Source organism: Zootoca vivipara, chromosome 3, assembly GCF_965207765.1.
Source record: "Zootoca vivipara chromosome 3, rZooViv2.hap1.1, whole genome shotgun sequence".
In the NCBI taxonomy this organism is placed as follows: domain Eukaryota; kingdom Metazoa; phylum Chordata; class Lepidosauria; order Squamata; family Lacertidae; genus Zootoca; species Zootoca vivipara.
In genome coordinates, this window is record NC_142586.1 from 56,805,065 (window position 1) to 56,818,043 (window position 12,979).

The 12,979-nt window shown below is 42.9% G+C and overlaps 1 protein-coding gene across 1 annotated transcript in view; it reads right to left on the reverse strand.

Moving 5' to 3' along the window:
- Window positions 1–11,990, reverse strand: part of MOXD1 (monooxygenase DBH like 1) — a 34,616-nt gene extending 22,626 nt beyond the window's left edge. The window contains exons 1-4 of the mRNA XM_035108974.3: window positions 11,594–11,990; window positions 4,496–4,642; window positions 3,306–3,473; window positions 3,089–3,172 (exon numbers count right to left, since the gene is read on the reverse strand). Coding sequence (XP_034964865.3) covers window positions 3,089–3,172; window positions 3,306–3,473; window positions 4,496–4,642; window positions 11,594–11,848 — 654 coding nt within the window. The 5' untranslated portion in view covers window positions 11,849–11,990. The remainder of the gene's footprint in view (window positions 1–3,088; window positions 3,173–3,305; window positions 3,474–4,495; window positions 4,643–11,593) is intronic.
- Window positions 11,991–12,979: the final 989 nt, after the last annotated feature.

Sequence of the window (12,979 nt, forward strand, 5' to 3'; positions counted from 1 at the left end):
ATTTTTGAGAGTCTCTTTTTAATGAGACTCTACTATGAATCTAAAAATTATGTTTAAGTAGCATCTGCTAGCCTGTTCCAGGGCAGATAAAATATTTTGGCAACTTCTTCTTGGCCCCTGTCAGAGGCACAGAATTTTGCACTGCCTGCCTGCCTGCCTGTATTTAAAAGTATTTATATGCAACCTAATGAGGAAGTTCTTGGGGCAGTTTACAACAAAAATAAAAACAGATTAAAAATAAAATAGAACAGGTCAACGGTAAAAACAACAACAAATAAAAATGCTTCTCTTGCCAGCCATCAATACATTTGCTAACCATTTTCACATTGTTTTCATGTGCTTTACTGTTAATTTGGAACAAAAGAATTTACACTGAATCTCTTTTGCCATTCTGTTGCCTTTCAACCAGTTTAGGGAGTTCCTTTTGGAGCTTTTTGCACAAACCCCCAAATAATTTGGTGTCAATCACAAACATGGCTTCTTTGAACTGTTGGATAGCCTACCAGCATACAAAGCGATCATATACCGTGTCAGACCACTTCTCAACACTAGATGAATGTGGCTCCTCAGAGCTTCAAACAGGGATTTCCCCCAGTCCTACCTGGGATTTATTTATTGTATTTATTACATTCATACCCCATGTTTCCTTCAAGGAGCTCAAGGTAGTATACATGGTTTTTCCTCTTCCCATTTTATTCTCACAACAGCCCTGCAGGGCAGACTGGACTGAGAGACAGTGACTAGCCCAAGTAACTGGCCCAATAGGTTGTCAATAGTATCACATGTGTCAATAGTATCACATCACATGTGCTTGTGATAGTCATCTATGTCCTTACATGCATAGCCTCCTGCTGCAGGATAATGGCGATGGGGTTAGAAGGGGTGCAAAATGGAAGGTTGAAATAAAGAAATGATTCCTTTGGAAATTATAAACCTGCTATGTCTTGATCCTCATTTTGAAGTTGCAATTAGAATGGTTAAAAGGTAAAGCACACAAGTCAAAGACAACTCATGACATCTGTTGATTTAAGAAACTTGGCAAAACCAGGTGGGTACAGATTACATTAAATGATGTAAATTTGGTGAAAGACTGGTGTGATTTTTTTGAACCTAGGAGGTCAACTTTTTCAGCCATGACAGCGGGTTGTCGTTACTGGCCATAAAACTGAATTGTGTTTCTGATCAGCACCTCAGATTCTCTCCCCTCCCTTCCCCTTCAACCTATCCAGGTTCAGGAGAAGTTTGCGACTTGGATGAAGTTGAATCTACTTACCAATTACAGTAATCTTACAGAGCAACCAGATCTTCTGGCTGGAAGTAGTTGGCATTGATGAAACACAGTAATCCACAGCCCTGTCAATCCATCCCCCAAACACCCTGTGCCAATCCATCCCCAAAACACCCTGTTTCAGGTTTTTTTCCATGGGCTTCTGCCCACAGCGATACCACTAGTGGTAGCTTCCAATCCACCTGCCTTTGGGGAAAGGGCCCACTTCTTGCTGCCAGGGCTCACGTGCTGGTGCCAGAGTTCCCCCACCAGCAGCATGGCAGATTGGGAGGTGGGCTAGCTCCACCCATCCTTCCCCCCACCCTCTAACCTGAGACTGAATTGGTGTTGAAATATACAGGAGAAACAAGTTTTCAACTCATTCAGCTGTGTCTTAATACTTTCATCATGTGAATAATTTGTGCTTACATATTAAAAATGTGTGTCCTTGTTAACATATACGCCTGGTATCTGTTTATTATCTAGGTACCAGGATCAAAATGAAGTCTGTATCTAAGAATGGAGAAATAAAAATCTTCCTCCATCACAAAAGCTATTTGTGCCAGCCATATAAGACCCCCTTATACCATCTTCAGTTGGCATATGAAGGGCAAAACAATAGTTTTCCCCCCTTAGATTTCTGTCTAACAGAGGATACTCCTGTCTTCAATATCTATAAAAAGTATACGATTTGTAATCTTCATATATTAATTTAAATAAAACAGATACCCAAGAAAACAATAAGAGAGGCACACACAATATTTTCGATAGTGGCTATTTAGTAGTTTCAGTGAGGGACTTAATTTTCATTACATGGGAGCTAGTATTTAAGAAAGCCTTGAGTGGTATACATAATGCATAGGCTGGGTTTTTTATTTTATTTTAGAACACTCAGGACATTAGTACTATATATAGGCAAACATCATATGCATGGAATTGTGCCTCTGGCATCTGTGGAGTCCTGCAACTTAAGCAAACTAAAGCATGATGCAAGTGCACATCTAGCCACAAGACATGTTTGCAGGCATAAATAAGTGTTATTTGCTCCCTTAAGAAAATTGCATATACCTTGGGTTTCAAGATTTGTACAATTTCGTAACTCATATGAACTTTTTTGATTTATGTAACATATTTAGCTGGATATGCATTTACTTCCAAGATAAAAGTAGCAGATTAAGAAGTTCAGAATAAGAAGGAAGTCTTTCTGTAATCTTACAACTTCTTTGATAAACCCACCACGTCTCAACAAAAAATTGGGGAGTTACATAAAGCCATCTTTGCACAATGTGATTCAGAGACTTTGAGGAAATGGATTTCCTCTTTCAGGGGAACTTTCAAATAACCATGTTTCTATCCAAATTAGGGAAAACCATTTAGGGGTTGATATTAGGAGAAACCATTTAGGGCAGGAATCCCCAAACTGCGGCCCTCCAGATGTTTTAGCCTACAACTCCCATGATCCCTAGCTAACAGGACCAGTGGTCAGGGATGATGGGGGTTGTAGTCCAAAACATCTGGAGGGCCAAAGTTTGGGGGTGCCTGATTTAGGGGTTGATATTAATTTTCCACACACACACACACACACGGATGACCAACCAAAGCCCCCTTTTTCTCAAACTTCTCTATGGTTAATCAACATAACCATGGCAGGACATAAAACAGAACTAAAGTTAATGCAGCAGTTCAGATTTTTAGATGCTGAAAATATGATCCTATATTTCAAGGATCTTCACTGTTTTTAAAATGTGTGTACAGAAAAGAAAGCCATAGCAAAAAGTGCTATCTTGTAAATGCACACAAATATGTATCTTGATGGCATACCTGTATCACATGATGCTTTTCATGTAGCGTAGGTATCTTAAACATTTGGCACCAATATGTTGTATCTTTGTCTGGTATAGGCACCTGTCTTAATAAAAGGAAAAGGAAAGGCAAATATAATATAAAAGTATCTGATTTCTGCTCCCTGTACAGGTAGCTAACAGTTCCACCCATCTTACCCTGATACTTAATAAAAGCAAAACCCAAAGAAACTTACGCCTTGGTTTGTCAAGTCAAAATACGGCAATGAGGGAGCGATAATAGCAGTCTTCTCTGGGTTCAATAAACGAAGACTCTTTGTCCCTCGATTTGAACCATGGTAATTTTGAACTCCTTCTCTAAAGTCTTTGTCATGGTATGCCCATATCACCCTCACTGTGCTTTCCTAGAAAGGGAAAAAAAACTTTAGTAAGGGATTGATACGGTAGCTGCATTTTACTCTTTTTGTAGTTCTATCACTCTGCACTTCATTTTGTTTTGTTTAAATTTGCTTTTTAAAATAGTTTTGTCTGCTTTTTATACAGCCTATATATGATCAAAAAAGCAGTCTATAAATATTTTAAATCTTAAAAATCCAAGAACATTCGTTTCACCTATCCTGACTGCTGCTTCACAGGTAAGATTCAAATTCTATTGTGTGAGCTCAACATTCCTTCCCCTTACCTGGCCAGTCTCCTGACAACGCCTCCCCAGGTAGGATTGGATGATTGGCTGGGGTAGGTGGAGACCCCAGGTATCCAGCCTGGGGAGGTAGTGGCCAGTTCCGAACTACCAGGGAGTCGCCCTGTGATCCAGGGGGCTGTGCATGACCACGCAAAAGTTGCCCCCCTATTTAATGTGGGGAGCGGTCACTTCAGGCCATGCCTCCTTGTGGAATTGAGATACAGTGGTACCTCTGGTTCCATACTTAAACCGTTCAGAAGGTCCGTCCTTAACCTGAAACCGTTCTTAACCTGAGGTATCACTTTAGCTAATGGGGCCTCCTGCTGCTGCTGCCATGCTGCCGCCGTGCGATTTCTGTTCTCATCCTGAGGTAAAGTTCTTAACCCGAGGTACTACTTCCAGGTTACCGGAATCTGTAACCCAAAGTGTTTATAACCCAAGGTACCACTGTATTGTGATGAGTTAATTATTCAGGTGCCGCCACCAGTATCCGTAATTAAACTAACTTCTATTAAGCATAGAACTTTTCAGTGAGGGGGGAAAAAGCTCAACAACTTTTCTGTCCGGATTTTCATGTTTTGAAATATGTCAACCCTAGCATAGTTAGCATAATGGTTAATTGATCCAAGAATGTGAAGTCCACAAATGGCTTGATTTTTTGGGGGACAGACTGTTTTATCTCTTCATTCATGATTTAAGTCTTACTTCCCTCTCGCTGAGTTAGATTGATCGTCAGCTACTTACTGTTATACTCTTGTCATTGGGGTCACACGTGTGAAGTTGCCGGCTGAAAGCTAGTATCGTATGGGTACTATTTTCCATGGCATATTCCAGATGGTAGTCCTGCTGAGAGTCCTTTTTCAATGTTCTGTCTGCATTTGTAAAATAATCCTGTTGAAGAAACAAACCAGAACATTATCCTGCTGTTACTTTTTTTTTTTTTTTGCTTTGCTTTAAATAATCTGAACTCAACAACCTTTTGAATTTTCTGGGAAAGAAGTGTAAAAGGATAAGTTGTAATTTTCTAAGCAAGTATTTTGAGGGCACTAGGAGAAGGGGACGACAGAGGACAAGATGGTTGGACAGTGTTCTCGAAGCTACGAACATGAGTTTGACCAAACTGCGGGAGGCAGTGCAAGACAGGAGTGCCTGGTCCATGGGGTCACGAAGAGTCGGACACGACTAAACGACTAAACAACAACAACAAGCAAGTATTTTATATTAGCAAGCAGGAAAACATCAGAATTTAGCCACCAGAATTTATTTTATATCTGTATGCGTATATTTTCATCTGAGCATCTTACAAAAGAGGGAATGCAAGAGCAGAAAAAGAAAACAAAGCAAATTTCCCAACATTGTCACCACGAAAACATAAAATACGTTGTAATCAAAATGGTTACATTAAAAGATCCATGTGAAACAAATTGAACAGATGGTACTTCTTTGCACTGCACTTGTGGGTTAGAAGTGTGTCCATTCTGGTTTTGCATTGCTTTCGTAGAATGTATGAACTAACTTTTAAAAGTTTGTTGTTAAAGTGTATCTATTTCAAAGCTCTCTTCTGTTTCATGTTTTAAAATCTAGGAATAAAGTGTCTGCATTAATAAACAATCTAATACCCCAATCCTAAACCTATGTTGTTAGTTCCATCTATTTCCTTGGAACCTACTTCCCAGTCCACATGCTTAATCATATGGCAGGAAGTTATTCATAACCAAGTTTCTCTCTCTGTGTGTGTGTGTGAGAGAGAGAGAGAGAGAGAGAGAGAGAGAGAGAGAGAGAGAGAGAGAGAGAGAGAGAGAGAGAGAGAGAGAGAGAAATATTAAATAGGAATATGATATTGTTGTACACTTTGTATGTTCCAAACCACAGCAATATTTTAATGTTTTTCTGAGAAAATATTATCCAAGTTCTCAATGTTAGCAGACATATGATATAATGCATAAGCTGCCTTATAGTGTCATTAACCTCTTCACCTCTGAATTCTTTGTCATAATGTGCAGCTGGCTTTCTGACTCCTCTCTAGGTCACCATAAGTCCTGTGACTGACTGAAAACTCTCTGATGCTAATTCACAAAGACCTTCTATAGATTTAGAGACCAGGACAGCAATGCCGTCTAATTTTCTCTTCTTAGCTTGCAGGGGCATTTGTGCATTTGTTTCCTGTTTTGCTCAGAGTGAGTTTGCCAGGCCCACACTCCAAAATAATAATAGGTATTGAGTTAGCTGTAGCTACTATGCTTTCTGATGCATTTTTCCAGCAGTTAGTTCTTTCTTTCTTTCTCTTTTAAAAAGAATTTTATTAGAGTTACATGTAACAGAAAAGTACTTAACTCAAGGGGTGGGGTGGGGCGGACAACAGACGAAATAAATAAACAGAAACTAAACACAGATCAACAAACATACTGACATTCAGTCACTTCACTCACCTGCCTCCCCTACCTGCTATGAGGCAAAATATTCTGAGTTTACATGTTACCATGAATTACGCTATTATCATGATCATCATAGCAGCTTTGAGTAAGGAGTTATTCTCTTCCTATGATGTGGAAGCTGATTGTGTAGCTGTGCATCACAGTGGCAACACCCAGCACTGTAAATACCGGTAACCGTAGTCTGCCCTAACCACATTGGCAAAGATATATGTGAAGAACTATGATAATGGCTCCTTGGCTCCGTCAAGATGTGGCTTGAACCCCAGGAAGGATATGAAGATGGATGGGGGAGGGGCTGGAAGGTTGGCACCCCGGGATGGGGGAGGGAGGTCCTCCCCTTTTGGCTCTAGATGCCAGAGAGGGGAAAGTAGATTTGCCAGTTCTCTCCACCACCCCTATTGTGAACCAGGCACCACCTTTGTAGGTAAGATCAGACGCACACACACACCCCAGACAGAGCAGACATGTGTACATGTGGCAGACACACAGGACAAGACAGTCTTGTGACAGAGTTTGCCCCGCCTTATCTTTGAAAACTTGGCAGGAGGGGAATGTCAATTGTTGGGACATCTTCATAGCTTCCATTTGCTTATGGACCTCTTGCCTTGCTCATGCACCTTGGAATCCTGACTTCTGGGACTTGTGTTTGCCACTGAGCTTGTACCACTATGAGCATGAATAGAGACATCTTCCTTATTCTGAAGTAGCAGATGCTACCAGTGGGAGCCTGTCAATGGCAAGAACCATGTCAGCTCAAAATATTATGTAAAGAGAGCTTTATATCCCCGCTGACCACATGTGATGTGCTGTTCATTCTGGATGTAGACTATATAATGACAAAGTTTAGCATGTTTTGAAGTAACGATACTGCCTAAAATCAGCACTTTTTATACTTTTTTTTTAAAAAGAATAAAACTACCGTAAGCAATTATTGGCTTGTGGGTGTAGTCAAACAATTAGATGTCTTTCATGCACTGGATGTAATTTAGAAATTGAAGCAACACATGGTAAGTTGATTTTACGGATCATAAAAGATGAGGTATATAATTTCCTACAGATGAAGGCATTGATGATGAATTGCTCCTCACATGCTGTTGACCCTGTTCTTGCTCTCTCAGAAGGGATTTGCAGTTGATATGGTTTCTGATTAGTGCTATACAAAATGGCAATGAGAGTACTTTCTTATGGATGTAGTAAAAATATGTAAATAAGCCCTGTTTTATCCTTGAAGAATGTAAGCAGAGCTGCACAAGGAACCTTGGAGGGGGGAGGAATCACAGCTGTCATTCTATCCTTGAACAGGTGTTTTTATGGAGAAGATACCCTCCAACTATAATACTGTATATGTTGCCTCCTTCCATTAGTAAAGGAAGTGAGAATAAAATGTTCAACTACACTAGGGCACTCCAACACACAGGAACACAAGATTATTTGATAGCCTGATTATGCAATTCTACCAGGGCATATGGGCCTTTATGCTTCTGAGATGTTAATTTTGTTCCACATGAATGCAAATTATGGATGAGAGTTTTCATTCTGTATCACTCAAGTCAGACTAGTACAGTGACTAGTGCACCAGGTCCACATTCACAACTTGGCACAAGTTACCGGTAAGCTCTCAGCTTAACCCACATGGTTATGTTGTGAGGCTAAAATGTCAGTCTGAGATTCACTGGAAGGATTCAAATGTAATAAAGAACCAAAAAAGAATTGCTTCAGGCATCTTTAGGTGGGGAACCATTTAGAATTGGCAGGCTGACAAGTCCTTCATTATCATTTACCGTAAGCTGGCTTTGGTGGATTATGCAGGTTCACAGCCTAACACAACAGAGACCACACCCTGCCCCTCGATGGGTTTCCCCAGCAGGGCTTGATTAATTAGAGTAGAGGGTCCCAACCAGGGCTATAGGTATTTTGTATATCTGTGAAAAGGCTGAGAAGAGGGGGGAGTGTCTGTGAGGGATTTTGTCTTAAAAATAACACTTGTTTCTGCACTTCATGGTAAAAGAATAAAACTTCTGAAATTGTCTCCTCTCTTCACAATTTGTTTCAGCCATGTGGAAAACCTCTATCTGTACTCACACTTCTTCAAAATAGTTGTTGAATTAATGCAGATTTGAACACAGGTTGAAAAGAAGCAGGTCTGTTGTGTGGAAGGCCAGTAAATATGGAGCAAGATGCCAACTACTATGCTTGTTCTGGTTTCTCAAGTGTGAATGCTCTTACACTACATGATTACAAACTTACCCCATAGTTAAGTCAATAAAGGAAGGCTTCGTACTGAAATGCCTCCAGCCAAACACCAGCTGACATATAAAGTGTGTGGCACACTGACATATCTCCCCTTACTGCTTTTCTATTTGTTTTCTAAGTATTTCTTTGTTTATGTTGGCATGTGTGCATTTAAAAGAAGAATATGGTTCTGTTCACCATTTTCTCACTTTTCAAAATCTATTCTGATTGTTCCTCAGTAACATCTCAAATTGATTATATTTGATTAAAAATATTTCTTCATTATGGGTGTCAGCTAACAAGCAAGGGTTATAATGAAAGCAGCACTTTCAAGTATTAATGAAGAGCTATTCACAAAAGGATTTATGCCTCAAGTAAGGGCTATTTTTGTGCACAAATTCAACAGAAGGGTTTGCAATGCAACGTTCTGTAGAACTTGCACAAAACAAGCATTCATAAAGAAGGATTACCCTTTGCAAAAATGGATCTCACAGCTACTACAGGCTGGGGCGGTGGGGACGCACAATTCCAGATAGGGGTGGAGACCACAGTGGAGGCAAAAAAATGCAAGCTGTGTCAATTCATGAGCAAAAAAGAGAGGGTCTTTTAAAAAGCTAGATGCAAAAATTAGAGCTGCCTTGAGCACTCTCATGGCAAGTAATCTGCCGAGAAACTCACTTCGGCAATATTGCAGTGGCAATATAACTACAAGCACAGACAGACTGAGCAATTTCTCTGAGGCAGCACCAATCTTTGCTCCATCAAGTATCTTTGCTTCACTGCACTGAGGTACATGTGCTTTTTCCATGCTTAAATGTATTCATAATAATAGCTCCACCCGTCTGCAGCTACTTTGCTACCATTGGCCTACAAATGTGTCTGTGGTGAGCGCTCTCTCTTTCTCTCCCCCACCTTAGCTCAACTCTCACTCTTTTCCCACCCCTCATAGAACAGCTATTAAGCATGCTTGAGAGACCACTCTTATTTAGACACAAGTCTTGCACTTTCCAAATAGTTAGCGCTGGGTTCCCACTCTAATCTCTGAACTCCTGGAATGCTCAGCCACTAATGCATCATTCCAGGCTCCCTCTCTACTCAACCACAGTTTTTGAAAGAATGTGTGGACCCTTTGTAAAGTTCTTTTTTGTCTCCATAACATAATTGCACCCTTCAACCTGATTGATCTATTTACAAGGAGTTAGTAGAAGCATCTTTCAAGTTCTGTTTCATCATACCAGATACTGAAGCAAAAGCCCCAGGTAACATCAAGAGGCACACAGAAAGACAATTATTTATGTTTTTTATTTAAAAGTTTTCCTGATCTCTAGTACTTGGCAAATATTTTCTTTTTTGGGTGGGGATGTGGGAAATCAATTCCTGGCGGGGTATTTTTTTTAAAAAAAATTAATTCCGGGGGGGGGGGAATCTCTGGCTTGTTTGTGTATATATGTGTGTTTTTCTTGTAAATACTATGTAAAAACACTTCAATTCCACTGTTCAAACCTTCCATTGTGATATTACACAGATCTATCAAGCTAGATGTTGATTTATATCTTCTTTGATGAAAGCAAAGCAGTTTTATCTAATGGAGCATATGAACTGCAAGTTTCGTGGGAGCAGGGGACTTCTTTTATTTATATAAAGCCATGTAAAGCACCATATTGTGTGCACCATGTTTACTTATGCTTACTTATATAAACATAAGTAAATAAGTATAACTAAAGGGGAAAAAATCGAACCTTTATATTGTCGCTAATCTGTAAATGCTAGATGATATAAAGTGGCTTCCTGTGTTCCTATGATCTTTTATCATGTGGCTGGTTGCTAAATTTACTCATGAGCCTTTTGCGAGGAACTTCATCAAAAGCATTTTGGAAGTCTAAGTACATACGGTATAATGTCAACCAGATCTCCCCCAACTGAATATTTGTGGGCACACTAAAAGAATTCCAAAAGATGTGTGACACAAAACCTCCCTTTGCAGAAGTCCTGGTAGTCAAGGTTTGTTCTTTTATGTAACTGCAAACTGATGTAGAAATCTGATGAACCGAAGAGAGTGGAAAAATGAGAAACTGAAGAGAAATGAAAATCTCCAGATTCGCCCATCCCTACAAATATTCAACATTCTATTACTAACAATATTAATTCCCGAATCTGTGCACATGAAGTGTGAACACAGTCATGTGAACATTGGGGCTTGTGTCATCATTAACAATGCTAAAACTTAGGGCTGCAATCCTAAGCACGCTCACCTTTAAACTCAACTGAACACAGATTTACATACTATGAGTGCTCTGTCAATGCCAGTTGAGAAGCAGACAGCTGAGAGGCAGAAAATTCCTTGTTTGTATATCATTGCCTTTTCCTCCGATGAGCACGCTACCCATCTGGTCACTCATCTGCTCACCCTAGAAGGGTCTTAGATGGATCCAAGTCTTGCCCAGGGATCAACCCTCAAACCTGTCAAATTCAGAACCAGCTTCAGCACTAGGCTTCTAACCTGGGAGATAAGGCTATTCAGAATAGGTCAAAAAAAAATTAAACCCTTTTAAGTCTTCTATTACTCTCTGTCTCGCATAGGATTGCTGGCACACACCCTCCCCATAAAAACACGCACCTCACACATGCCAGAATAACTCCAATACATGTTTTAATGTTTCCTCATATTAATTCTTTTTACAACCCAGCAAGTTCACTGAAAACCCGTAAGGAGGTTTTTCCAAACCTATCCCTTAGGAAGTTTTTCCAAACCTATCCCTTTGTGAACCGCCCGAGATCTTTTGATGAAGGACGGTATATAAATCGAAAATGATAATAGTAGTGATGGCATACTAAATGACTATTCAGGAGAAGAAGCACGCATGAGATCCCATTTTGCCCCTTACATCCACCCTCCCTTGTCCCAAACGGTCGGTCGCGATTTGGTGGCTGTCCCGTTGCCCTTCACTGCACCAGCAGCTTTACAATGGACCCTCCTGCTCTGAGCATGCACAGAGTGCACGACTGCCCATCCCACTGAGCCCTAAGGAGTTTGGATCCCTGTTCCTGGAAGGGGGAGCCAGCCCTTCTCCTCCTTCCCTGTCCCCCAATGCACATGTGAGCCAGACCCCCTTCCCTGATCAGATCGTACTCTGCCCCCCCCCAGCGCTCTGTCCAAGGCGCCCGTCCGCCTCACCTGCAGGTAGGGCTTCCCCGCGTCCAATCCGCCCAGCACGATGTCCGCCGAAGCCATGCCTCCCGTCGGCGAGAAGCCGAAGCCCACGTAGCCCGCCGCGCGCACCTCCAGGCGGAAGGCGATGGAGCTCCCCTGCGCAGCCCACGAGAGCCGGTAGCGGGACGCCCCGTCCAGCACGGCGCTGTGCGGGTAGTGGCGCCCGGGCACGGCGGGCAGCCCCCACAAGAGGAGCAGCAGCAGCGGCCAGCGGCGCATCCTCGTCGCCCGCTGAACCCGCGCCAGGCGCGCACCTCAGCGGACCGTCCGCTAAGCTGTGGGGCAGCAGCAGCGCCGGGGACTGAGCTGGCCGAGGCAGCCTCCTGGCGCCTCCGCCAGGCGCCGCGCCTGCTCATTGGACGGGGCGGGGGCCCGGCGTCACCCCGCCCCCGCGAAGTCAGCGGGCCTCGAGGGCTGAGGAAAGCGCGGGAGAGGGAGGAGGAGAGCGCGACCTGGGTGAGGAGCCCTGAGGCGGGGAAGCGAAGGTCCTGAGGGGAAAGAGCGAAGGGGCAGAGCTGGACAACGAGGAGCTTCTCGGACAGGCAGAAGTTCAACAGGAGAAGCCTTTGACACGTGCTCCTCTTCAGAATCCGGCTGCTGAGAGACGGAGCCGGTGAGAGAGGCGGCACGTGCCTCGTGGACGCGGGAGGGAAGGAGGGGAGCGACGCGCGCCCTGCCAGACGGAGGATTTATCAGGTACCAGGTAGATAACAGGCAGCTCATCCAACACCTGTAAGCCTCAGCAGGGCGGCGCCAGGACACAGCCTGGTTCTGCACCCCTCTACTCCAGGTGGCAGTCTCAACATGTTGTGTTGCAGTGCGTTTGCTCCACCAGAGGTGGTGCTGCTGTGCGACCTCTAAGTGGTTTCCACAGGTGGCCCCTTTCAGGTGTCAGATGTGCTGCTTTGGCAGCACTGCACTTTGGCCCCGCTGCCCTGAACTGAATCATAGAATTGTAGACCTGGAAGGAACCCTCCCTGAGGATCACCGAGACTAGAGCAGGGTTTCCCAAACTTGGGTCTCCAGCTGTTTTTGGACTGCAACTCCCAACATCCCTAGCTAGCAGGACCAGCAGTCAGAGATGATGGGAATTATAGTCCAAAAAACAGCTGGGGACCCAAGTTTGGGAAACCCTGATCTAGGACCAATCCCCCCTGCAATGCAGGAATATGCAGCTATCCCATATGGGGATTGAACCTGCAACCTTAGCATTTTCAGCACCACGCTGTAACCAACTGAGCTATCCAGGTCGAACCTTTCTCAGCAGGCCATGTGACTGGTGGTCTGAAAGGGTGTCCTTAAAACAAAACCCCTGCAGTGATTGACATCTTTTTCAGTCGGTTGCCCCAT